General features: G+C 45.4%; 1 protein-coding gene across 1 annotated transcript; it reads left to right on the top strand.

Moving 5' to 3' along the window:
- Positions 1–1465: 1465 nt before the first annotated feature.
- WSB1 (WD repeat and SOCS box containing 1) lies at positions 1466–23096 on the top strand. The gene is made up of 9 exons (XM_038758958.1): positions 1466–1635; positions 10253–10421; positions 11092–11354; positions 12921–13052; positions 15487–15587; positions 17972–18144; positions 19422–19535; positions 21331–21438; positions 21953–23096. The coding sequence occupies exons 1-9, from the start codon at positions 1596–1598 to the stop codon at positions 22110–22112; spliced, it is 1260 nt and encodes a 419-aa protein (XP_038614886.1). The 5' UTR covers positions 1466–1595; the 3' UTR covers positions 22113–23096.
- The last annotated feature ends 1178 nt before the right edge of the window (positions 23097–24274 follow it).

Genomic DNA, 24274 nt, shown 5'->3' on the forward strand with positions numbered 1-24274 from the left:
CTGGGGCGTGTCGCTCATTGGCCCTCTTCTCGTGACGTCACCAATCCCCGCCCCTCAGGCAGTGCCGCACACTCATTGGCCCTCCGCTCATGACGTCACCAGGCCCCGCTCCCCTAGGCACTGCGCAGCGCTATATTCCGGGGCGCGTCGCTTATTGGCCCACCGCTCATGACGTCACCAGGCCCCGCCCCCCTCGACGGTGTCGCGGGGCTATATTCTGGGCCGTTGAGAGCCGCGGAACTCCGCCCGTGACGTCGCCTGATGTCACCATGTCCAGCCTCCCCCCCAGGCGGTGCTGCAGCACTATATTGAGAGCCGCGGAACTCCGCCCGTGACGTCACCTGCCCCCTCGGCGCTATACCTGGGGCACGTCGCTCATTGGCCCTCCGCCCGTGATGTCACCATACTCCCCCCCCCCAGGCTGTGACGCAACACTATATCTGGGGCGCGCCACTCATTGGCCCTCCGATCGTGACGTCACCAGGCCCCCCCCACCAGGCGATCCCCCGCGGCGCTCTATTCTGGGGTGCGCCGCTCATTGGCCCTCCGCCCGTGACGTCACCGTGCTCCCCCCCAGGCGGTACCGCGGGGGGGGGGTCTATATTCTGGGGCGTGTCGCTGATTGGTTCTCCTCTCGTGACGTCACCTGTCCCCGCCCTCCCAGGCGATTCCGCGGCGCTATATTCTGGGGCGCGTCGCTCAGCGGCCCTACGCCCGTGACGTCACCGTGCTATATGCTGGTGCGCGTCGCTCATTGGTCCTCCGCCCGTGACGTCGCCATGCCCCGCCCCCCAGGCGGTACCGCGGGGAGGGGTCTATATTCCGGGGCGTGTTGCTGATTGGCTCTCCTATCGTGACGTCACCCGTCCCCGCCCTCCCAGGCGATCCCCCGCGGCGCTCTATTCTGGGGCGCGCCGCTCATTGGCCCTCCGCCCGTGACGTCACCGAGCTATATGCTGGTGCACTTCGCTCATTGGTCCTCCGCCCGTGACGTCGACATGCCCCACCCCTCAGGCGGTACAGCGGGGAGGGGTGGTCTATATTCTGGGGCGCGTCGCTGATTGGCTCTCCTAGCGTGACGTCACCAGTCTCCGCCCTCCCAGGCGATCCGCGGCGTTATATTCTGGGGCGCGTCGCTCCGCGGCCCTCCGCCCGTGACGTCACCGTGCTATATGCTGGTGCGCGTCGCTTATTGGCAGTCTGCCCGTGACGTCACCCTGCTCCGCCCCCCAGGCGGTACCGCGGAGGGTCTTTATTCCGGGGCGCGTCGCTGATTGGCTCTCCCGTCGTGACGTCACCCGTCCCCGCCCTCCCAGACGATCCCCCCGCGGCGCTCTATTCTGCGGCGCGCCGCTCATTGGCCCTCCGCCCCGTGACGTCACCAGGCCCCGCCCCCCGGGCGTCGCCGCGTGGCTACCCCCCGGGCCGCCGGCCATTTTGTGCCCAGTGTGTGGTCGGCGTCGGGCGGAGCGTGAGGGAGGCGTCGGGCGGCGTTGGCAGGTCCCTGAGGAAACCCGTTCTTCCGCCGCGGATCCGCATCCTTCTCCCCCTCACCAGGCCGAGTCGCGTTCCCGGGACCAGTCGGTGCCCCATAGATGGCCAGCTTTCCCCCGAGGGTCAACGAGAATGAGATCGGTGAGGATCTGCCCGCTCCTCACCCATTCGGCCCATCATTCATTCATTCAGTCGTCCTCATTCATTCAGTCGTATTCATTCATATTTATTGAGCGCTTCCTGTGTGCATGTCTATTCTATTTATTTTATTTTGTTAGTATGTTCGGTTTGTATCAGCCTTCCCATCCGCCATGCTCTCTTCCTCCCTTCAAGGCCCTGCTGAGAGCTCACCTCCTCCAGGAGGCCTTCCCAGACTGAGCCCCCTCGTCCGCCTCTCCATCCCCCCATCTTACCTCCTTCCCTTCCCCACAGCACCTGTATATATGGATATATACATATGTTGCCAATTTGTACTTCCCAAGCGCTTAGTACAGTGCTCTGCACATAGCGCTCAATAAATACGATTGATGATGTATATATGCTTGTACATGTTTATTACTCTATTTTACTTGTACATATCTATTCTATTTATTTTATTTTGTTAGTATGTTTGGTTTTGTTCTCTGTCTCCCCCTTTTAGACTGTGAGCCCACTGTTGGGTCGGGACTGTCTCTAGATGTTGCCAATTTGTACTTCCCAAGCGCTTAGTACAGTGCTCTGCACATAGCGCTCAATAAATACGATTGATGATGTATATATGTTTGTACATGTTTATTACTCTATTTTACTTGTACATATCTATTCTATTTATTTTATTTTGTTAGTATGTTTGGTTTTGTTCTCTGTCTCCCCCTTTTAGACTGTGAGCCCACTGTTGGGTCGGGACGGTCTCTATATGTTGCCAATTTGTACTTCCCAAGCGCTTAGTACAGTGCTCTGCACATAGTAAGCGCTCAATAAATACGATTGATGATGATGATGATGATGTTTGGTTTTGTTCTCTGTCTCCCCCTTCTAGACTGTGAGCCCACTGTTGGGTAGGGACTGTCTCTAGATGTTGCCAATTTGTACTTCCCAAGCGCTTAGTACAGTGCTCTGCACACAGAAAGCGCTCAATAAATACGATTGATTGATTGATTGATTCTCCTCCAGAAGGCCTTCCCACACTGAGCCCCTTCCTTCCTCTCCCCCTCGTCCCCCTCTCCATCCCCCCCATTTTACCTCGTTCCCTTCCCCACAGCGCCTGTATATATGGATATATGTTTATACATATTTATTACTCCATTTATTTATTTTACTTGTACATATCTATTTATTTTATTTTGTTAGTATGTTTGGTTTTGTTCTCCGTCTCCCCTTTTTAGACTGTGAGCCTACTGTTGGGTAGGGACCGTCTCTAGATGTTGCCAACTTGTACTTCCCAAGCGCTTAGTCCAGTGCTCTGCACACAGTAAGCGCTCAATAAATACGATTGATTGATTTGTTCTCTGTCTCCCCCTTCTAGACTGAGCCCGCTGTTGGGTAGGGACTGTCTCTAGATGTTGCCAACTTGGACTTCCCAAGCGCTTAGTACAGTGCTCTGCGCACAGTAAGCGCTCAATAAATACGGTTGATTGATTGATGTGCCCGCTCCTCAGCCATTCAGCCCCTCATTCATTCATTCAATCGTCTTTATTCATTCGTTCAGTCATATTCATCCAATCGTATTTATTCATTCATTCATTCGATCGTATTTATTGAGCGCTTCCTGTGTGCAGAGCACTGGACTAAGCGCTTGGAAAGTCCAAGGTGGCAGTATTATAGAGACGGTCCCTACCCGACATGGGGCTCACATGCATTCATTCAATCAGACCAATTGAGCGCTTACTGTGTGCACAGCACTGTACTAAGCGCTTGGGAAGGACAAGTTGGCAACATATCGAGACGGTCCCTACCCAACAGGGGGCTCACAGTCATTCATTCATCCGTTCATTCAATCATACTGATTAATTAATCAATCAATCGTATTTATTTGAGCGCTTACTGTGTGCAGAGCACTGTACTAAGCGCTTGGGAAGGACAAGTAAGCGCTTACTGTGTGCAGAGCACTGTACTAAGCGCTTGGGAGGTACAAGTTGGCAACATAGACGGTCCCTACCCAACGGGGGCTCACATTTATTCATTCATTCGTTCATTCAATCATACTGATTAATCAGTCAATCAATCGGATTTATTGACTGCTTACTGTGTGCAGAGCACTGGACTAAGCGCTTGGGAAGGACAAGTTGGCAACCTATAGAGGCGGTCCCTACCCAACATCGGGCTCATTCACTATTCGCCACCGTTCATCGGTTATTATTGATTCGTTATTGACTGGAAGCCCCCTGTTGGGTAGGGACCGTCTCTATAGGTTGCCAACTTGTCCTTCCCAAGCGCTTAGTACAGTGCTCTGCACACATTAAGCGCTCAATAAATACGATTGAGTGAGCGAATGAATGAATGTGAGCTCGCCGTTGGGTAGGGACCGTCTCTCTGTACTTCCCAAGCGCTTAGTACAGTGCTCTGCACACAGCGCTCAATCAGTATGATTGAATGAACGAATGAATGTGAGCCCACTGTTGGGTAGGGACCGTCTCTATAACGTTGCCGACTTGTACTTCCCAAGCGCTTAGTACAGTGCTGTGCACACAGTAAGCATTTTATCAGTATGATTGAATGAACGAATGAATGAATGAATGTGAGCCCGCTGTTGGGTAGGGACCGTCTCTATAATGTTGCTGACTTGTACTTCCCAAGCGCTTAGGACAGTGCTCTGCACACACTAAGCGCTCAATAAATACGTTTGAATGAATTATTGGGTGCCGACGCCGTGCGGAGCACTGTCCTAAGCGCCTTGACAGTTCAATAACAGGGAAGCAGCGTTGCTCAGTGGCAAGACCCGGGCTTTGGAGTCAGGGGTCAGGGGTTCAAATCCCGGCCCTGTCAATTGTCAGTTGTGTGACTTTGAGCAAGTCACTTCACTTCCCTGGGCCTCAGTTCCCTCATCTGGAAAACGGGGATGAAGACTGTGAGCCCCCCGTGGAGCAACCTGATCACCTTGTAACCTCCCCAGCGCTTAGAACAGTGCTTTGTATATAGTAAGCGCTTAATAAATTTCATTATTATTATTGTTGGGCGCCGACGCTGTGCGGGGCACTGCCCTAAGCGCTTCGACGGTTCAGCAACAGAGACAACCCCTGCCCTCAACGGGCTCACTATTTGGGGCTGGGGGGTGGGGACGGGACTGACATTAAAACAAGTAACAGGCATCAATAGAAATAAATAGAATTGTAGATTTATTCACATTCATTTAATCATGCCTACTGTGTGCAGAGCACTGTACTAAGTGCTTGGAAATAATAATGATGATGGTATTTGTTAAGCGCTTACTATGTGCCAAGCACTGTTCTAAGCGCGGGGGGGATATAAGGTGATCAGGTTGTCCCATATGGGACTCACAGTCTTCATCCCCATTTTACAGATGAAGGACTTGGGACATGGAGAATTATAATGATGGTATTAAGCGCTTACTATGTGCCAAGCGCTATTCTAAGCGGGGGCGGGGGGGATACAAGGTGATCAGGTTGTCCCACGTGGGACTCACAGTCTTCATCCCCATTTTACAGATGAGGGAACTGAGGCACAGAGAATAATAATGATGTTATTTTGTTAAGTGCTTACTATGTGTAAAGCACTGCTCTGAGTGTGGGGAGGGGGAGATACAAGGTAATCAGGTTGTCCCACGTGGGGCTCACAGTCTTAATCCCCATTTTACAGATGAGGGAACTGAGGCACAGAGAATAATAATTTTGTTATTTTGTTAAGCGCTTACTAAGTGTAAAGCACTGTTCTAAGCGCGGGGAGGGGGAGATACAAGGTAATCAGGTTGTCCCACATGGGGCTCACAGTCTTAATCCCCATTTTACAGATGAGGGAACTGAGGCACAGAGAGTAATGATATTTGTTAAGCGCTTACCATGTGCAAAGCACTGTTCTAAGCACCGGGTTGGGGGGGGGGGGGGGGGGGATAAAGGCAATCAGGTTGTCCCACATTGGGGCTCACAGTCTTAATCCCCATTTTACGGATGAGGGAACTGAGGCTCAGGAAGTGACTTGCCCAAAGTCCCACAGCGGACAAGTGGCGGAATTAGAACCCGTGACCTCTGACTCACAAGCCCGGGCTCTTTCCACTGAGCCACGCTGCTTCTCAAGGACAACACAGCAATAGAGAGAGACAATCCGTGCCCGCAACCGGCTCACTATCTAGAGGGGGAGAGACAGACATCAAAACAAGTAACAGGCATCACTAGAAATAAGTTGAATTTTAGATCTATACACATCAATCATTCAGTCGTACTTATTGAGCGCTTTCTGTGTGCAGAGCACTGTACTAAGCGCTTGGAAACTACAATTCAGCAATAGAGACAGTCCCTGCCCGCAGGGGGCTCATAGTCTAGAGGGGGGAGACGGACATCTAAACAAGTGAACGGGCGTCAGTAGAAATAAATAGAATTATAGATAGGTACACAGCGAAACAAGTAAACAGGCATTGGTAGAAATAAATAGAATTATAGATAGGTACAAAGTGAAACAAACAGGCATCAATAGAAATAGAATTATAGTTAGACACATCAAAATAGAAATAAATAAATTACAGATAAATACATATAGACATAAGTGCCGTGGGGAGGGGAGAGCAAAGGGAGTGAGTCGAGGTGACGGAAGGGAGGGGGAGGGGAGGAAAAAGCGCTTAGTACAGTGCTCTGCACACAGTAAGCGCTCAATAAACACGATTGAATGTATGAATGAAAAGGGGGGCTTAGTCTGGGGGGGGGCTCTTGGAGGAGGTGTGCCTTCATTCATTCAGTCGTATTTATTGAGCGCTTACTGTGTGCGGAGCACTGTACTAAGCGCTTGGGAAGTAGGGCTTGGAAAGGGGAAGAGGGATGGTTTGGTGGATTTGAGGAGCTCGGTGGTCGTGCACCGAGGTGCCACTGCTGCCCACCCTGGATTGTCTCTCTTTATTGCTGTATTGTACTTTCCAGGCGCTTAGTACAGTGCTCTGCACACGGTAAGCGCTCAGTAAATACAATGGAATGAATGAAGAGGAAGCAGAAAAGATGCCCTAAGGTTTTGAAGTTCCTTAAGATCAGGCAGCGTGTCTTTCCAGCCTATTGTTCTCTCCCCGAGCGCATAGCACATAATGATGATGGTATTTGTTAAGCGCTGATTAGGTGCTCCAGGCAGTGTATTAGGCGCCTGTTGGCTACAAGTAGATCGGGTGGGACCCAGTCCCTGTCCCATGGGGGGCTCACAGGCTCAATCCCCATTTTGCAGATGAGGTTGCTGAGGCACAGAGGAAGTGAAACGACTGGCCCAAGGTCACGCAGTAGACGAGGGGCAGAGCGCTTACTGTGTGCGAAGCACGGAAGTAAGCGCTTAGTTCTGTGCCCTGCGCACAGAAAGCGCCCAATAAATACCACTGATGGATCGCTGGCTTTAGGGCCATTCAAACCAGAGCTGAGAAAAGACGACTGCACAAAGGTGCTTCGCAACTTGGCTCTCCACCGAGTCGCTGGCTCAGTCATGTTCGTTGTGTGGAGAGCACTGTACTAAGCGCTTGGGAGAGTACGATGCAGCAGTAAAGACACATTCCCTGCCCACGAAGAGCCTACAGTCTAGAGGGAGCCAAATCGGTTGAATTTTTCGGGATTATATCTTTATCCTATTTTATTTCTCCTCCACTGCAGAGTGTCTCCATCCAGTGCAGAGAGAAAAATCTCAGGAACGTGGACGTAGAGCATTTTGCCTAGAGGGGAGTGGGTGAGGGGCAAACTTGGGTCTGGAAACAGTTCAAGGATCTAGGCGTCTTTAAAAAAAAATTATATGGGATTTGGGAACAAAGGATGCATCCACTGGTGAGGCCAGGGACCTTTATCTATGCAGCATTACCTTTATTTTAAAGTATTTTAATCTTGTAATAGAGTATTAGAGGTGACTCTGTGCCTAAAATTGTAGACTCGGGGCTACAATACACCCCCAAAACGTTATCTGGCCCCTTCTTTTTCCCTCACCCCGTCCTTATCTAAGGAACATGGAGACTGGAATGGAGACTCTACAGCCTCCGTCAATCAATGATATTTATTGAGCACTTACTGAGTGCATCATCATCATCATCAATCGTATTTATTGAGCGCTTACTGTGTGCAGAGCACCGTACTAAGCGCTTGGGAAGTACAAATTAGCAACATATAGGACAGTCCCTACCCAACAGTGGGCTCACAGTCTAAAAGTGCAGAGCACAGTACTAAGTGCTCAGGAGAGCACATTCCCTGCCCACAGTGAGATTATAGTCTAGAGGACTGCCTCCCTTGCAAATATTCCTTGGCCTTACAGCCCAAAAATTCCCCTTTGTTTCCAACCAAACTCTTGCTGAAATCCTTAGAAACCTAAGAGTAAGTCTTCATGGACTTGGAGGTTTGCATTTCAGCCTGAACAAGCTTTCCTCCTTTTTTCCATCCCTTCAATACTGTAAAATGTGGGAACCAAAACTGGACACACTGCTAATAAGGCCTTGACCAGTGCCAAGTAGAGTAAAGATGATATTCCCCAACTATGTCACACAGTCCAGGAAATTCGTTCGCTTCACGGGCTGTTATGGCCCCTCGTTTGCCCAATAAGCTTAGCGTGGCCTTCATCTCGTCTCTCAAATTTGGGTTTTTTTTTTGTTCCTCCCCCATTGAGCTTTTTCCTGTATTTGATAGACGATTTTTTTAAACGGCCGCGGTCACTTTGAATTCCGACCCTCTCTTATCCAGCCTTAGTAGTTCCACCCGATGAAGATCTCCTGCAAATTTAGCATTTATATATAAAAAAATAGGCTGTACTGAGATCAGATCTTTGAATTGCAGTAACGATAAAAGGGGTGTGATTGTCAGAAATTTCTGGGCCGAACAAAAATGCGGCGGGAGGATCCTGAAGCATTTTGCATTGAATTTCGACTCGCCACACGCCCTTCACTTCTGGAAGGAACAGAAATGCCGGTTTCTATGGGTAGCAGTCTTATCACCGACGAAGGAATGAAGAATTCCTTCCTCGCCTTCCCTTTGTGAGGATGGGCGGTTGCTGCCATCGCATGTGTCAGGTTTCTCATGTACGCACTGCTTAGAGGCAGTCAGTACACAATGGCAGCAGAGGAATTTCCAGAGAGCACGTAGGAGAGCCGGAGACACCCTTGGGCCTCTACCCTCTCTTTTCAGGGTCGCCTTACCGCACGTTGTGAAAACGGGCCGAGGGAATGGGAGGAAGGAATAGAAAGAAAAAGCTAAGTGACTCAGAGATGGCACAGATGTGACACATTCCCATAATACGCCCTAGGAATTTTCTGTTTATCAAACAGGAGGTTTATCTACTTGGGTCCTGGTGGCTGTTCTCATGGAAAGTCTCCCGTAAAGCAGAGCATTTAAGAGTAAGAGACACGATACAGGCGTGCCGAAAAGTGATCATTAATATGCCTACAGTCTCTTTGGTGCTTTGAAGTCACTTGGGTTTTTTAATGCCCGGAACATTGCCATTATTGCTGTAAAAAGTAACCAGCTGTATCCCTTATTCCTATCTAGTGCATGAAAACAATGAGTATTTTTTTTCATTGAGCCTTCAATTTAGACAAGATGTGAATTTATCCTTGATCGTGAAAGTGGACTTCGTCCTTTCTTTGAAACCTCTTTTCCCATGTTGTTCGTCAAGCGTTTGTGACGTAGTCTTCTCTTTGTGCTGTCATATTAAAAAAATCCGTAGAGACTCACAATTGCTGCCTCGTATTATGGCCAAATGAAGGAATGGGCAGGGTTATTATTGGCCCCTGTCTTTATTTTCATAGGTCTGTAATTGGGAGCTTATGGTTTTTTTTCTGCTTCAATAGGAAAGCTGCATTGAAAAATAAATTTGACCCACAGTTTGTCAGGGGAAAACTATTGATGGTCCTGTCTCCCCAGTTCCAAGAAACTCATATTTCTCCCGGGTTCCTGGCCCGGAATTTGGAAGGCTGTCCAGTCTTTCCAAAAGATGACTGCCCTCAGTTTAGTAAAATAAAATGGGATAAAGTTAGGAATGGGTTAAAAACATGATGATCTCATTTTGGGCCCTGTCCTGCTAGTGTTCCAAACAGATTAGAAATATGGTGTTCGGCACACAGTAAACACTTGATAAATATCATTGATTGCTTGATTAAAAATTGGTTTAAACTTGCTGATTTCCCTCCCCCATCTGTAAATACCTCTGATCTTGTCAGTTCACTGGTGATAAACACTCTCTGAGAGTTCGCACCCACCAGTCCAAGGGACATTGATCGGCCCTTGACCAGTTTCAGCTAACCCTTTTGTACTTTAATTGTGATAGAAGGTAATAACTTGAAGTCAGGAATTGGGCATTTTTTGGTACTCTTACTAGAGCATGATGGTTTAAACGTCAAGATTTTTACATAAGTTCTAGCTTTAAATATTTTTCCTTGCATTCTCCATGCCGTGCCCCTCTCCCCCCACCGCCCCGCCCCAGAAGGCAAAGGAAGAGTTACTTCAAAATTGGGGTGCTTTTTTCCTAGGGTGGGAGGATGGAGGTGTTTAGGAAGAGAACTGAAATTAGTGGTAATGGTTTAGAAAAACGTTAAAGACTTCGGAGGCCGTTGAAGTTACAGGCTAATCACGTGCATTTCTTGCTGCTTTATTTTCATTTTTCACTTTAGTGAGATCACGGACTATAGGAGAACTTTTAGCCCCGGTAGCTCCTTTCGACAAGAAATCTGGGCGTGAAAACTGGACGGTTGCCTTTGCTCCGGATGGGTCTTATTTTGCCTGGTCACAAGGACATCGCACTGTGAAGTTGGTTCCGTGGGCCCAGTGCCTTAAGAACTTGTAAGACTCCCTTTTTCTTTTCCTTATAACATTTTTATAAGACTTGTAAGACTCCCTTTTCCTTATAACATTGTCAGTCATGCAGAATCCCAGGTTTGCTCATACACCTTTCCTCTTGGGAGCAGTGAGGCACTGACCAGCGACTCAGCTCCTCTTAGGTCAGATGGAAAGGTGCTTTCATCTTTGCACCATGTAAACTCAATTATCAGAAATGTTGCAGAGGGGCATTCGGAACAACATAATACTAAATATCCCCTTAGAACAAATTGGCCTATAAACGGCTAAATTTCCTCAGATTAATTTGGGTGGCTAAGAAGCCTGTTGTTCTGGTGTTTTGTTACCAGCTTTTTGGGATGGTACAAAAAGCTTTATCCCAAATGTCACAAAAGAAACCCAAGTAGGCACGTCAGCTCTCTGCTGTTTGAAGGTCTAGGACCTCTCAATACACAAAGAGCGTGATCGACTGCTTGAGTTTGTTAAAAGAAGCCTTGGGATTTGGCATTGGCATTTTTTCCACCCTCCCTTTCCTTGGTGCCATTTTCAGATTAATTGAAGTCTTTAACAAGCATTTGAAAATCATGCTTTTAACAAGGCAGGGCACTAATTAGCCCACGTTGTGTTTAGAGAAAATTTCGAGGTTTTTTTTTCAAAATTTAAACTTGTTTTTCAGTTTGTTGCCCGGCTCCACCAAGAATGTCACCAATTCAAGACTCTCAAGACAAAATAGCGACGGTGGTCAAAAGAACAAGCCTTGTGAGCACGTCATAGACTGCGGAGATATAGTCTGGAGTCTCGCCTTTGGGTCTTCGGTACCTGAGAAGCAAAGTCGTTGCGTGAATATAGAATGGCATCGATTCAAGTTTGGTCAGGATCAGCTCCTCCTCGCAACGGGGTTAAACAATGGGCGTATCAAGATATGGGATGTGTATACAGGTATAGGATCTTCGTGGAAACTCTCAATGTCTTGGTCTACTTTTTAATTGTGGCACGCTCATTTCCCCTTCAAGGCGAAGGATGTACATGGTCACTGAGAGCAAAGTGTGTGAGTTCATGGCTTAAAAGCAGAAAATACTTCAGAATTAGACAGAATGGGATCTCGTTAGTCGGTTGATTTGGGGGGTTTTTTGATCCGGAAGGAGTTCAGCCTGTGCTTGGCATCCTGGGACTTTTAAAAAGGTTTATTTTTTATTTCCTGAGCTACTGCAACTTGTTTAAGTCTGCCCCATTTTTATTTTTTTAAAAAACTTGGTAAAAATGTCTACTCCATGCATGTTGCTTGCTGAAAGAGTCCTTGGGAAAGAGAGAGGAAGTGCGCCAGTTGCTAGTTAATTATTATTGCCCAAATAGTAATTCACTTCATCTTCCCAGCTTAAAAAGGTGTTTTCATGTGGTCCTTGTTCATGATTGGATCACCCTGAGGTTTCAAGGCAAACTCCTCATCAATCATTACCTAACCCCAGGAATGCTTAAGTAGCAACAGGATTGAAAGTTTTAACTCCAATGAGATATTGCGATTTCACTCACTCTGGGTGATCAAATTCATAAGCACTTTTTCTGGAAAGCTAATTGTATTTATTGCGCACTTACTGTGTGCAGAGCACCGTACTAAGCACTTAGGAGAGTATAGTGTAATAATAGACATATTCCCTGCCCACAGTGAGCTTACAGTGCAGAGGAGTGGCTTCTGGAAAAGCAGAATAGCTAAGTAGAGCTCAGGCCCTGCTCTGCCACTTGTCTGCTGTGTGGCCTTAAGCATGTCCTTTGCTGTTTCTGTGCCTCAGTTACCTTGACTGTGAAATGGGGATTAAAATGTGAGCCCCATGTGAGATATGAACTGTGTCCAACCTGATTAGCTGGTCTATACCCCAGTGCTTAGTACAGTGGTTGGCACATAGGTGGTTGAGAGTTGTTCAAATGATAAAATTAGTCTATAGATCTTAGAGGAAAGGATAAACTGTTTTACTGGAGGGCTCGTGAACCAAACTATATTTTGTCACTCTGAGGTATGTAGGCAAGATTCGTTTTCTTCCAGTTAAAGAATGGAAAGTATTTTTTGAACAGTGGTGTATATGAAATAAGGAAAACTTTAATGTATTTTTTTTTACCAAATTGCATCCCAGCCAATTTTCTGAAATGGATGTCTAGTATAATTTTTTTATATATATACAAAAGTTAAATCATCTTGACCCAGGAATATGATTAAATGGCTGACTCCTCAAGGATCCTTGAACTTTTAACGATCCCAGAGCTTACCAAAGAAGAAAATTCTAGAATTAAATCTCATGTATTTTATTTTTTTCCTCTTGAATACAAATAATTAACCCTCCATATAAAACACTTAATTTTTCCTAGATTTTCATGTAGGGATCGTAGAAGCTTTCACTCACTCAGCGATTAGAAACACTAAACAATCTTCTTCCCCATCTTCCTCGTGTTGCAAGATTGATAATTTGAAGTATTTTGTTTAAGATCAATGTTTAAGATCTTTTTTCCGTTTAGGAAAGCTCCTCCTTAACCTGATGGACCACGCTGAAGTAGTAAGAGATTTAACTTTTGCCCCAGATGGCAGCCTGATCCTAGTGTCAGCTTCAAGAGACAAAACTCTAAGAGTATGGGACCTGAAAGATGATGGTAAGCGTCGTTTTTAGGGCCTGAGGAAAGATAATTTGTTGGGGATGTCATTTATCTTGTTCAGGAATCCGAGGCATGGGTTACAGTAGACTTTAATAAATTGTATCGAACAATCTTATCCTCTTCATTTGTTTTTTCATCTTCATGTAAGAAGCAACAGAGACATGAAAGGAGTCCAGAGCAGGAGCCAGCTAGGTATTTTAAGAAAACAATGGGCAGGGATCATCCTTGCTTTCTTTGTGTTTCCCAAGCACTTAGTCCAATGTGTCTCACCGGCATTCCTATACGTAAACCAATTCCATAGATTTAGGTTACCTTCACACACTGTCTGGAGCAGTTTCAGGGTTCTGTCTAAATTGGAAAACTTTCCATTTGCTTTTCTTATCTAAGTATGTAAGCACAGACTGTTGTAGCCCTTGTCTAGTGAAAGTATACTTGGGTCCTAAAGGAGCATGTTAATGCAGAGAAAAACCCATGACCATAAACTAAGACTATAAATGCCATTGATTGAAAGGCAGATGTAATGTGTTGCTTGAAGATGTATTAAAAATGCAGTGTTTCTTTCAGAGCTGTGGGAAGTGTGCCTAGATATATGTTTTTACACTTCTACACCAAAAACATTTTGCATGAAAGACCTGATTTATTTTATTTTGTTAGTATGTTTGGTTTTGTTCTCCATCTCCCCCTTTTAGACTGTGAGCCCACTGTTGGGTAGGGACTGTCTCTATATGTTGCCAACTTGTACTTCCCAAGCGCTTAGTACAGTGCTCTGCACACAGTAAGCGCTCTATAAATACGATTGATTGATCAGTCAACACTAAAACTAAGAGCTCTTGTACCACGTGATTGGGATAATACAGTAGAATAAGGCATGATCCCTGGTCACTCGGAGCTGAAAGCATAGGAGAAAGGCATAAAATGAATTATGAAGAGGAGGGAAAAGCGCTCAAATAGAGTTTGTAAAAATGTACTGGGAGATGGGAAGTAGCAAGAGCAGAAATGCCAAGGAGGACCAAAAGTGCTTAGATGAGAGTGAGAAGACGTGACCGTGGAGAAAAGTTAACCTGAATTGAGGAGAGATCTCACAAGAGGCTTGGAGCTCTGGATTCAAAATGAGCGGGGAGGGGTGTGAGCCAGGGATCGGAAGGGAGAGTAAAGAACGGTGCCCAAGGAGAAGGTGAGCTCTGGAGGAATGGTGGGCTTGGCCTAGTGTTTGGATCAGGAGAAAAGAATGGATAATTAAGAATGGATAATTAGGGAAGAGCGAGCCGATACAACTGCCTTAAAGTCCGGAATCTGTCGGATGTGAAAATGAACGGATTGCGGATGGGGATTTGTGGATCGGTCAATTGGTGGTATTTATTGAGAGCTAACTCTGTGCCGAGCACTGTAGTAAGTGCTTGGGAGAGTACAGGATAAGAGATTTGATAGGCCTGTTCACTGCCCACAAGGAGCTTATAGCCTAGAGGGTGAGACCGACGCAGTGTATTATTTAGTACGGATTTGTACATAAGTGCTCTGGGGCTGATGGTGGGGTGAACAGAGGATGCCAGAAGAGAGTTTTGTGCAGAACTCTACTTTAGATTCAAGTAGCAGAGTGAAATATGGTTTGGTGAGACTGGAGGCAAGGGAAACCAGTGAGGAGGCGGATAAGTAGTCAAGCTAGGACACTGGCTTGTTCATTCAGTGCTGTCATCTGGTCCTGTTCTGAGAGACGGAATGCCATAACATCGACTGTGAGGAGCAGGAAACAAAATGTTCCGTTTGAGAGAGGCAGTTGAAGTTTAGCCTCATCTTCAGCCTGCAGTACAACGCTTGGCGCACAGCATTTTTTTATATTGTATTTGTTAAGCGCTTGATACAAGCTCATCAGGCGGGACACGGTCCCTGTCCCACATGGGGCTCACTGTCTGAATCCCCATTTTACAGATGAGATAAATTACCCCGTGTCATACAGGGGACAAGTGCAGGAGCTGGGCTTAATAAAACCCGGGTCCTTCTGACTCCTGGGCCCAAACCATCACTTAACAAATACCACTAACATTATTACAATAATAATTACCACTGTGTCACTACTACGATTACTTCTGAATGGTTTTTGGAAGTATAGGCAAACTACGGGAGAGCCCTTTTGTGACGTACTTAAAAAATATGTTGACTCCAAGACCAGAAATAACTAGACCTCAAGTAAGAGGACTTTTCGTGCTATGGGAGAACTCAGAGATTGTGTTTGGGCGTCTTTGCTGGAATGCTTTTGCCACACGAGGTCCACGATGGAGAAGAAAAGGACACAAATGGGGTTGTGGAGAATAAATACGGAAAGTTACGAAGATCGAAGCCCTGAAGTTAGGCGGGGCATTGTAAAAGCTTGCTTTTTTATTTTTAAGACGTTTATGTAATGGACAACTCAGTAACGCTACTCTTTTCTGCGCAGGAAATATGATGAAGGTGTTGAGGGGACACCAGAACTGGGTGTACAGCTGTGCGTTCTCCCCCGACTCGTCCATGCTGTGTTCGGTTGGAGCCAGTAAAGCAGTATGTGTCAGAGTTCTTGCACATTGATTTGTGAATTGGGTTATCGTAATGTGTGCGTAATCATTTTAAATCTAAGTAACTATTAAGCCTGTGCTCGGTGTCATGAATAGTGTTTTTTTCATGATGATGCAAGAAATTGCATGAAATAAATTGAATCCATGGACAATTATTGATTGTGAATGGAGAACATGCCCTGCTTTTAGTTGGTAATTTTAAATGTCCTTTAAAGAAGTGGGCTTGGCCCATGTGCTTAGCTGTTTGATATGAACTCAAGATAATTTAATTGCCTAGAAAAGGGGACTAGCCCAAATATCGTAAAGCTATTCTGTTGTAAATTATTTTCTGTATTCTGTTTCCTGGGGGCGGGTGGGGGGTGGGGTGGGAGGGGTGTTTTTTGGTTTTTTTAAATTATTGTGTTTTGAGACAATTCTGAGAGTAACTTTTATAAACACTGAAGTAAAGATAGCTCACCTAGAGTGAGTAGTTAGATGGCTTCTGTCCGGTCTGTACTGCTAGCATAAGTGAGTGCAGAACAGGCATTAAACCACCTTCTGCGGGCTGGTTTGTTTGGTGTTTTTTTTTGTTAGGTAGTTTCCTTTTTAGGACCTAACAGCTCTGAGTTAGCATAAAATAGAGTAAAAGGAGCTTGCATTGCTTTCAGAGACATATAAAAATACTTGGCTCCAAGAGCCCGGTCCAGTGTGACTTGTAAAATGGCTTTTAGCTCATTTGGTTGAGACTACCGTTAGAATGTTTTTTGTAGCGAATAACAACTTTTGTAATTCCAAAGTACGATTTAAAAAAAAAAGAATAGTTGAAAATGCCAGAATAGGATGAGCAGCTTAGTTCCCGATATGCCAGTCTAGCGCTTTAAAAATCATAGAAAGAACAGAGCTGGATGTTGACATTGCTATTTTAGGTTGTGTGTTTTCCATAAGCTTCTTGCTTTCCCTGTCACAGGTGGTGGCAGCAATATTGGTGTGATTGAGGTTAAGCTGGCACCACTCGCACACAGGCGCACAATGGTGTTAGCTGGGCAGAAAGAGTGGCATCTCTGGCTACCGGGCTGGGGGCGACCTTTACCGTAGGATGAAGTAACCTTGCAATCGACTGCAAGGGGTACTGTACGTACGCAGGTGTTGGTCGATGTCCACTTTCTGCTTTTCTTTCTTTCTTTTATTTATTTATTTTTTTAATTTTACCCACAGTGAAACCCACCAACCCTTCCACTTAAATTGGTTTGCAGATTTAACGGCAAGTGAAACCAATTGAGTAGAACCTAATTGGCTTGGAAATGGTTTCCCTGACCCTTTTTTGGGGAAGTCTGGGAGGGGCTAGTGGTACCTCAAACCTTGCTCCTGCCTAAGCTTTCCCTTGATTTCATGGTGTTGGAAATACGGATGTTGAATTTGTGCAGAAAGAGCCAAAAACGTGGCCGGATCCCATAATGGGGAAAGAACGCTCATATGACTATTGTGTGCATAAGCTACATGTTCACCGATTTAAAAACAAACAAAAAAAAAAACCCAAAACAAAATTCTGAGAAATATGATAAAACCATATTTGAAGTCAAATCTGCACAGTCTAAAGTCTCACTGCAATTCTTAATCTGAAAGTCTAAAGTCACTGCAGTTCTTAATCTGAAATGGTGAAAATGTGCACCAGAACACTTTTAAAGTCCGTTCTTTGTAAATGCATTGAATGTGATTAATAGTAGAGTTAAAGTTTGAGAGTAAGAAGGATAAATCTCAGAAATGTTGCCTTTTATTATTTTCGTAATGTAGAAGTTTTAAGTTTATAACGTGGTTAAGCTTCCTTGTTTGTTTGCCAAAGAAATTTCGTTTGGCTGTGAAAATTCTCTTTGCTTGCAGTATCTGTTTCTCTTCCTAGGCTCACGTTGGTGACCCAAGCCTATTGTAAACAAGTGATAATCTCAAAGGGAGATGCCACTGGAGTAACAATTTGTTAACCTTACATTTTCTGTCTGTATATTTTTTAAAATTTTGGTAGTTACTGGAAAAAAGGGGGATTGTAGTGTTTAACCCTATTTGTTTCTGTATATTTTACATTAACTATTTTGTATAAATGGATTTCATTGTACCTTTGTGGTTAAATTGAATTGACTATTTAAAATATTGGTTTACTTTGTAATTAACATTTAACAGAAACTTTTGAAATAGAACTTGCATGTCTGCTTTAATTAACTTTAAAAACTGATTTTAATATACCCGACTATGACACTGAGCGTATTATTTAATTATTCTTAATTGATACGGCCTAATTTAATACGATCTTAAATAAATCTAGCAGTCAGATAAGATGTTGTTGTTTTTTTTTCCTCTGTGTGTCCGAATGAAGCTATAACATTAGCTTTTCTATTACAGGTTTTTCTTTGGAATATGGATAAATACACCATGATAAGGAAACTAGAGGGGCATCACAATGATGTTGTAGCTTGTGAGTTTTCTCCTGATGGAGCACTACTGGCTACTGCATCTTATGACACGCGAGTTTATGTCTGGGATCCATACACTGGGTCCATCCTGATGGAATTTGGGTAAGTGAAACCGCAAATTCTCCTCTTCCCCCTCCTTTTTAGCCTTTTGGGGGGCTAAAATAATACCGTGGGGAGATGCCTGTGTAGCTTTCAGAAGCGACACAAGAGATTATCCACTCTTTTGAAAGCTTGAAGTTTTAGAATTTGAATTACATCAAGAGCCAAGGGGCGTGTGCTGAAACTTCGCTTGGAGTCCTTGCACTGGGATCCAGGGTGTTTTTGTTGTTGTTTTATGGTGTTCGTTAAGTGTTTACTATGGGCCAGGCACTTTACTAAGGGTTGAGACAGACTATTCAGGTTAGACAGTCTACGTCCCACGTGGGGCTCACAGTCTTACTCCCCATTTTACAGTTGAGGTAACTGAGGCACAGAGAAGTGAAGCGACTGATTGTGGTGTGCAGTCCCTTGTTGGGACCAATAGTCACATCTCTAGGCAGGCAGGGTTTTGAAGTGGCTTCTGGGTGGTGACTGGCCGAAAGTGAAACTGTCAGTGTGAAGTACAAGCGCTTAGTACAGTGCTCTGCACACAGTAAGCACTCAATAAATATGATTGATTGATTGCGAAGCAGTATGGGCTAGTGGATAGAGAACGGGCCTGGAACTCAGAAGGACCTGGGTTTCAATACTGGCTCCGCCTCTTGTCTGCTGTGTGACCTTGGGCAAGTCACTTTACCTCTCTGTGCCTCAGCTACCTCCTCTGTAAAATGGGGATTAAGACTGTGAGCCCCATGTGGGATGTGAACAGTGTCCAACTTGACTGTCTTGTGTTTACCCCAGCCCTTAGTACAGTGCCTGGCACATAGTAAGCACTTGAATATCATGGGGAAACAAAAAAGGTGCTGATTCTCTAATAGTATCACTCTGGAAATATGTATATATGTTTGTACATATTTGTTACTCTATTTTACTTGTACATATCTATTCTATTTATTTTATTTTGTTAGTATGTTTGGTTTTGTTCTCTGTCTCCCCCTTTTAGACTGTGAGCCCACTGTTGGGTAGGGACTGTCTCTAGATGTTGCCAACTTGGACTTCCCAAGTGCTTAGCACAGTGCTCTGCACACAGTAAGCGCTCAATAAATACGATTGATGATGACGATGGAAATACTTCATTTGGAAAGCTGGCTTACCTGAAAGGAATCACAACTGGATTTTCCAGTTTAGTGTGCTGTTTGCCCTGCTTGGCTCTCCGGAGTCTTTTTGATCAGATAGTGAGTTGACAAGAAGCCGGGTTGTCAACTAAAGAAAGCTACGTTTGTTTCTATGTTTGCCTGCAGGCATCTGTTCCCCCCTCCGACTCCAATATTTGCTGGAGGAGCAAACGATCGTTGGGTGCGATCTGTATCTTTTAGTCATGATGGACTACATATCGCCAGCCTTGCCGATGATAAGTAAGTACTTTTTTTTTTTTATAGCATCCCTCGACCTTCCCACTTAAGCACATCTTTCGGTCCCCCTGAAAGCCATTTGCGCTGTGGTTTTCTAATATCTCCCTTTAGAAACCAGGCCGTATGAGATGCCGATGTCTGTAAAAGAAGGTTTTTGGCACCTTCCTGAGCTGTGATCTTGTAAGCTAGCGATGACACACGCCATCAGCAGTGGTACTTATCGAGCGCTTACTATGTGCAGAGTGCCGTATTAGTCACCCGGGAGAGTACAGTGCACACACGACTCTTTCCCCACGTCCCTAAGTTGTACTCGTAATTACGGTATGTCAAGAACGTATTGGCGACTGAGTCATCAGTGAAACTTCAGGTTAAACCTGTGACTTGGGGAAGGAAGCCCAGAAAATGAAACCTAAATGGGGAGAGGAGCGCTAAGAACGCCTGCCACCCGCGGTTCAGGTCCACAGCCTGGGGCCTCTGGATTTGGGGTGTGAAGGCCAAGTGGCAGAGGCGTGGTACGCTGACCCATCTTTGAGTTAGCGAGACCAAATGACAGCTTTTTCTGGCCCATCTGAGAAGTTGAATCATGTAGCTGAGGCCCGTTTTTATTGGAAATTAAAATCCAAAACAGTCGTAATAATAGCACTTACTATGTGCCAGACACTGCTGGGGTGGATTCAAGGAAATCGGGTTGGACACAGCCCCATGTCCCACGGGAGGCTCACAGTCTCAATCCCTATTATACAAGTGAGGTAGCGGAGGCCCAGAGAAGTGAAGTGACTTGCCGAAGGTCACACAGCAGACAAGTGGCAGAGCCCATGACCTTCTGATTCCCAGGCCCATGCTCTATCCACTGTAGCATGCTGCTTCTCAAAGAGAGGAGTATGTTTGCATATGCCCCGAGAGCTGGCAAGACATGCTAGATTGAGGTGGTTAAAGGGAAGGAATAAAAGCGTAGGTTTCTTCAGCAAAATTTGTTGCGATTGAATTGCTCTTGTGTCTGCTCTGAGAGACCTTGGACCCCAGTCCCCTCTCAGGTTACCCGCGGGACCCGAAGCAAATCGGTATGGCCGGTTCCCCTGCAGGGAAAGGCTTCCGGTGTCCGATAAAAGGTGGAGTGATGAAATGGATGCAGCGTTTCAAGTCTCATTTAGTTTAATCGAAAGGGAGGGCTGCTACTTCCTGGAAATTTAAGCAAACTGTGTGGAGAATTACTTGAATTTATCTTTCGGGGAGGGGAGTGGCGGCCCGCAAAACATGAACAGAATACCCAGGCTCTGGAAATGGAAGTTGTCCAACAAATAACTGTGGTATTTAAGTGCTTACTCTTACCTCCCCAGCCTCCCCAGCGCTTAGAACAGTGCCTTGCACATAGCGCTTAATAAATGTCATTATTATTATTAACACTCTGTGCCAAGCACCGTTTTAAGCACTGGGGTAGACAGAAGATCGCTCCCATTCTAAGTAAGAGGGAGAACAGGTATTGACTCCCTATTTTACATATAAGGGAATTGAGGCACGGAGAAGTTAAGTGACCTGCCCAAGGTCACAGAGCATAGAGTAATCTTATGCTATGGAAGATTAACTCCTCAAATTCCCAGCTTGCGGGTGGCTTTGGAATGTTTGAGCAAGATGTCATCTCAGACACTTTATGACTTCTCAGCAACAACGTCTAGTTTATCTGGATTGTAAAGTCATTCCTTCTATTTTTGCTCTCAGACTTCAGTGGTGCGTGTCTGGGGAGTTTTGGTTTTGCTCTAAGAAACTCGGCGGCTTACACACTTAACCATTTCCTTTCCAGAATGGTGAGGTTCTGGAGAATCGATGAAGATTATCCAGTGCAAGTTGCACCTTTGAGCAATGGCCTTTGCTGTGCCTTTTCTACTGATGGCAGTGTTTTAGCTGCTGGGTAAATACGTTTTGAATTCTCCCTCTTCTTTCTTCTCCCCTGCCCTCTTTATGTTCTTTGGAAGTGTGGAGTGTAAAAAAGAAAAAAAATTACAAATACTAAAATAGGCTTCTTGGCTATCCTGAAGAAATCCCACCTAGTTTTAAATTCACGAATAGAGATTTGAGACCTGGAACTATCTGGGATGGAAGTCCAGGGCTCCGAGTTGTAACCAACTCCCTGGTTTTGTTCTTTTCTGTGCTGCTGCCTTTTGGGAGCAGCCCCTCGCTGCCAAGGGTGACGAGGCAGCCTCTGACAGTGAGAGTGATCAGTGTCCAGGTCTTCCACCAGTGGGTTCGTTACGGACGCTAATGACCACAGAGCAGTTCCAGGTTTCCCCCCACCACCGTCCTCTCCCCACCTGCTCGGGCCTCGGTGGCCCCGAGATGCCCACAGAAGAGCCGTTCGGGGGTTCTCTATGATTTGCAGGGCATTGAAGGTCCTTTTCTTCGTTTGTTTCTTTCTGTGTGCGCAGGACACATGATGGGAGCGTATATTTTTGGGCCACTCCAAAGCAGGTTTCCAGTCTCCAACACTTATGTCGTATGGCGATCCGGAGGGTGATGCCCACCTACCAAGTCCAGAAGCTCTCTCTCCCTTCCAAAGTGGTGGAGTTCCTCTCCTACCAGTCTTAGAAGGCTCACAGATTTCCAGTGTTCTCGAAACTGGCAGAACCCATTTTACAGAAACCTCAAGCTGTTCAGGCATTTAAGCATCCAGAAGATTTATTTAAATTTGATACGTCCTTGTCCTGCATTTTGACCAGGTGGAGTTTTTTAAATATTATTTATAGACCACGGTAGGAGCGTTTCAGAAGATCTCAAATGTACAAGTTTTTTTTTTATCTAACTGAAAACGTGTACATATTTAGACAAGCTGCTACATAAGTGTACCCATTTATTGCTTTCCTAATTTTTAGTGTGTATCGTGTACATATTGCTTAAGTAGAGCCATAGTATGTATCTTTGCTGTAAAGGGAAGGAGCTTTTATTCCGGGACACTAAGTTAGTACATTTTGACTTAGAGCTGAATTGCCCTCCTCATAAGATGTATTAGCTGGGGAGTTGGAAAACTGACCCACAAGTAAAACACATGTTTAGGTTTGTGGAGGGGAAAATTTTTTTGCATTCCTTAGGAAGAGTGTGTGAGAGGAGAAGAAAGGGGTTGAAGACGATGAATTAAGTATAGAACGGATCCGAGACTGTGACTAGTAAACAAGTAGGTTTTTGTCTGACAAGAACTGCAGGCCTTAATTTTAGAGAGCAACGTGTAATTCCATCCCCGCGTGGTTGGAAGTATTCCAGATCTGAATCGATTCCAAAAACTATCTACTGTACTATTGCCTAGAATTTGGTCTGTGATGTAAGATGCCTTTTTTTTCCCCTCTTTCCGAATACCCTGGTTTTTGTTTTCTGTACCTTATTGTTTCTGCAGGGGGTGATATTGGTGAATTGCCAAAGATAAGCAATATGTTTGCTTTTGCCTTCTGTAATTTATCTGTACCTGCAGATAAGAATGTATGCATTATGTAAAATGCCTGATGATATATTTTTGTTGAATATTTTTATTAAAGACTTGAACAAAACACCTGGACCGATCGAGCGGGGGTGTTCAGTTTTCTAAGTAGTTTGGTCCGCTTTGTAAGAAGATAGGCCGTTGGCCTCCACGGAAATGCCTCACGTTGCATGAATAGTATATGCCGAAAAGCAAGGGAAACCTAAAGTAGGGCAGGGGGGTTGGGTTTTAAACTGGGCTGCTCGTCATGGAGAATCGTTCATTGTAAAGAGCTCGGGACAGCTGGGAGGTAATAGAATTGTGAAGCAAATCGGAGAATCTGGAAGGGTTCCAACAGGCCAGCAGCAAAGGAGGAGAAAAAAGTAATAGAGTGAGTTGACTCAAAGTCCTTTCTTAGTGGCGTTCATCTAGGTTCCTGGGCATATTGAGGGTTTTGGTCACCTGCTGATCTAGCCTTAAAATGGGATGCATTCGTATTTATTGAGCATTTACTGAGTGCAGAGCACTGTACTAAGTGCTTGGGAAAGTACAATACAGCAATAAACAGTGACAGTCTCTGCCCACAACGATCTTACCGTCTAGAGGATAAAAACTGCATTCCAATGAGCTGAACAGTAGTACTTTAAAGTGAAATTTTAATAATAATATTGGCATTTGTTAAGCGCTTACTATGTGCACAGCACTGTTCTAAGCACTGGACTATTTAAGTAGTCCAAGAAGGGTCTGGATATATTCATCGACGATGTTAGAAAAAGTTAGGGATGCTAGAAAGCTGAAGAGGTTAGCTAGCTAGATGCCTCGGGGGAGGTGGGGGTCCAGGAATCCACCATCTCCGGTGGGTGGGTTGTAAGAGAAAGCGGAGTGTCTTACAAGGTGTATCCCGATTGACGGTGGATGTCGAAAAAGCCAACCATCTCAGTTTCTGTAAACGTTCTTCGGGGCCTCCGAGGGAGACTGAAAATCAGCTTAGAGCTGCCGTATCCATGCTGACTCAATTTCCCCCCTTCCCCCACCCCCCATTCCAAGAGCATCTCCTTTCTGCAGGCGAGGAAGAAAGTTCTAAATCGGTGGTGGAAAAATTGCGATAACTTTCATCCTTTGATCAGACGTTGGCAAATGCTAAATTTATGGCCCTCCGATTTTTGTTCGGCTCCAGGGGCCGAGGAGGAAGGAAAGAGCGTTCCCTTTGGACTTCATAGTCGTAAGAATGGCAAAAGGCCAGTGCATAAGAGAAGCAGCGTGGCTCAGTGCTTTGGAGTCAGAGGTCATGGGTTCAAATCCC

Source organism: Tachyglossus aculeatus, chromosome 17 (assembly GCF_015852505.1).
Source record: "Tachyglossus aculeatus isolate mTacAcu1 chromosome 17, mTacAcu1.pri, whole genome shotgun sequence".
NCBI lineage: Eukaryota > Metazoa > Chordata > Mammalia > Monotremata > Tachyglossidae > Tachyglossus > Tachyglossus aculeatus.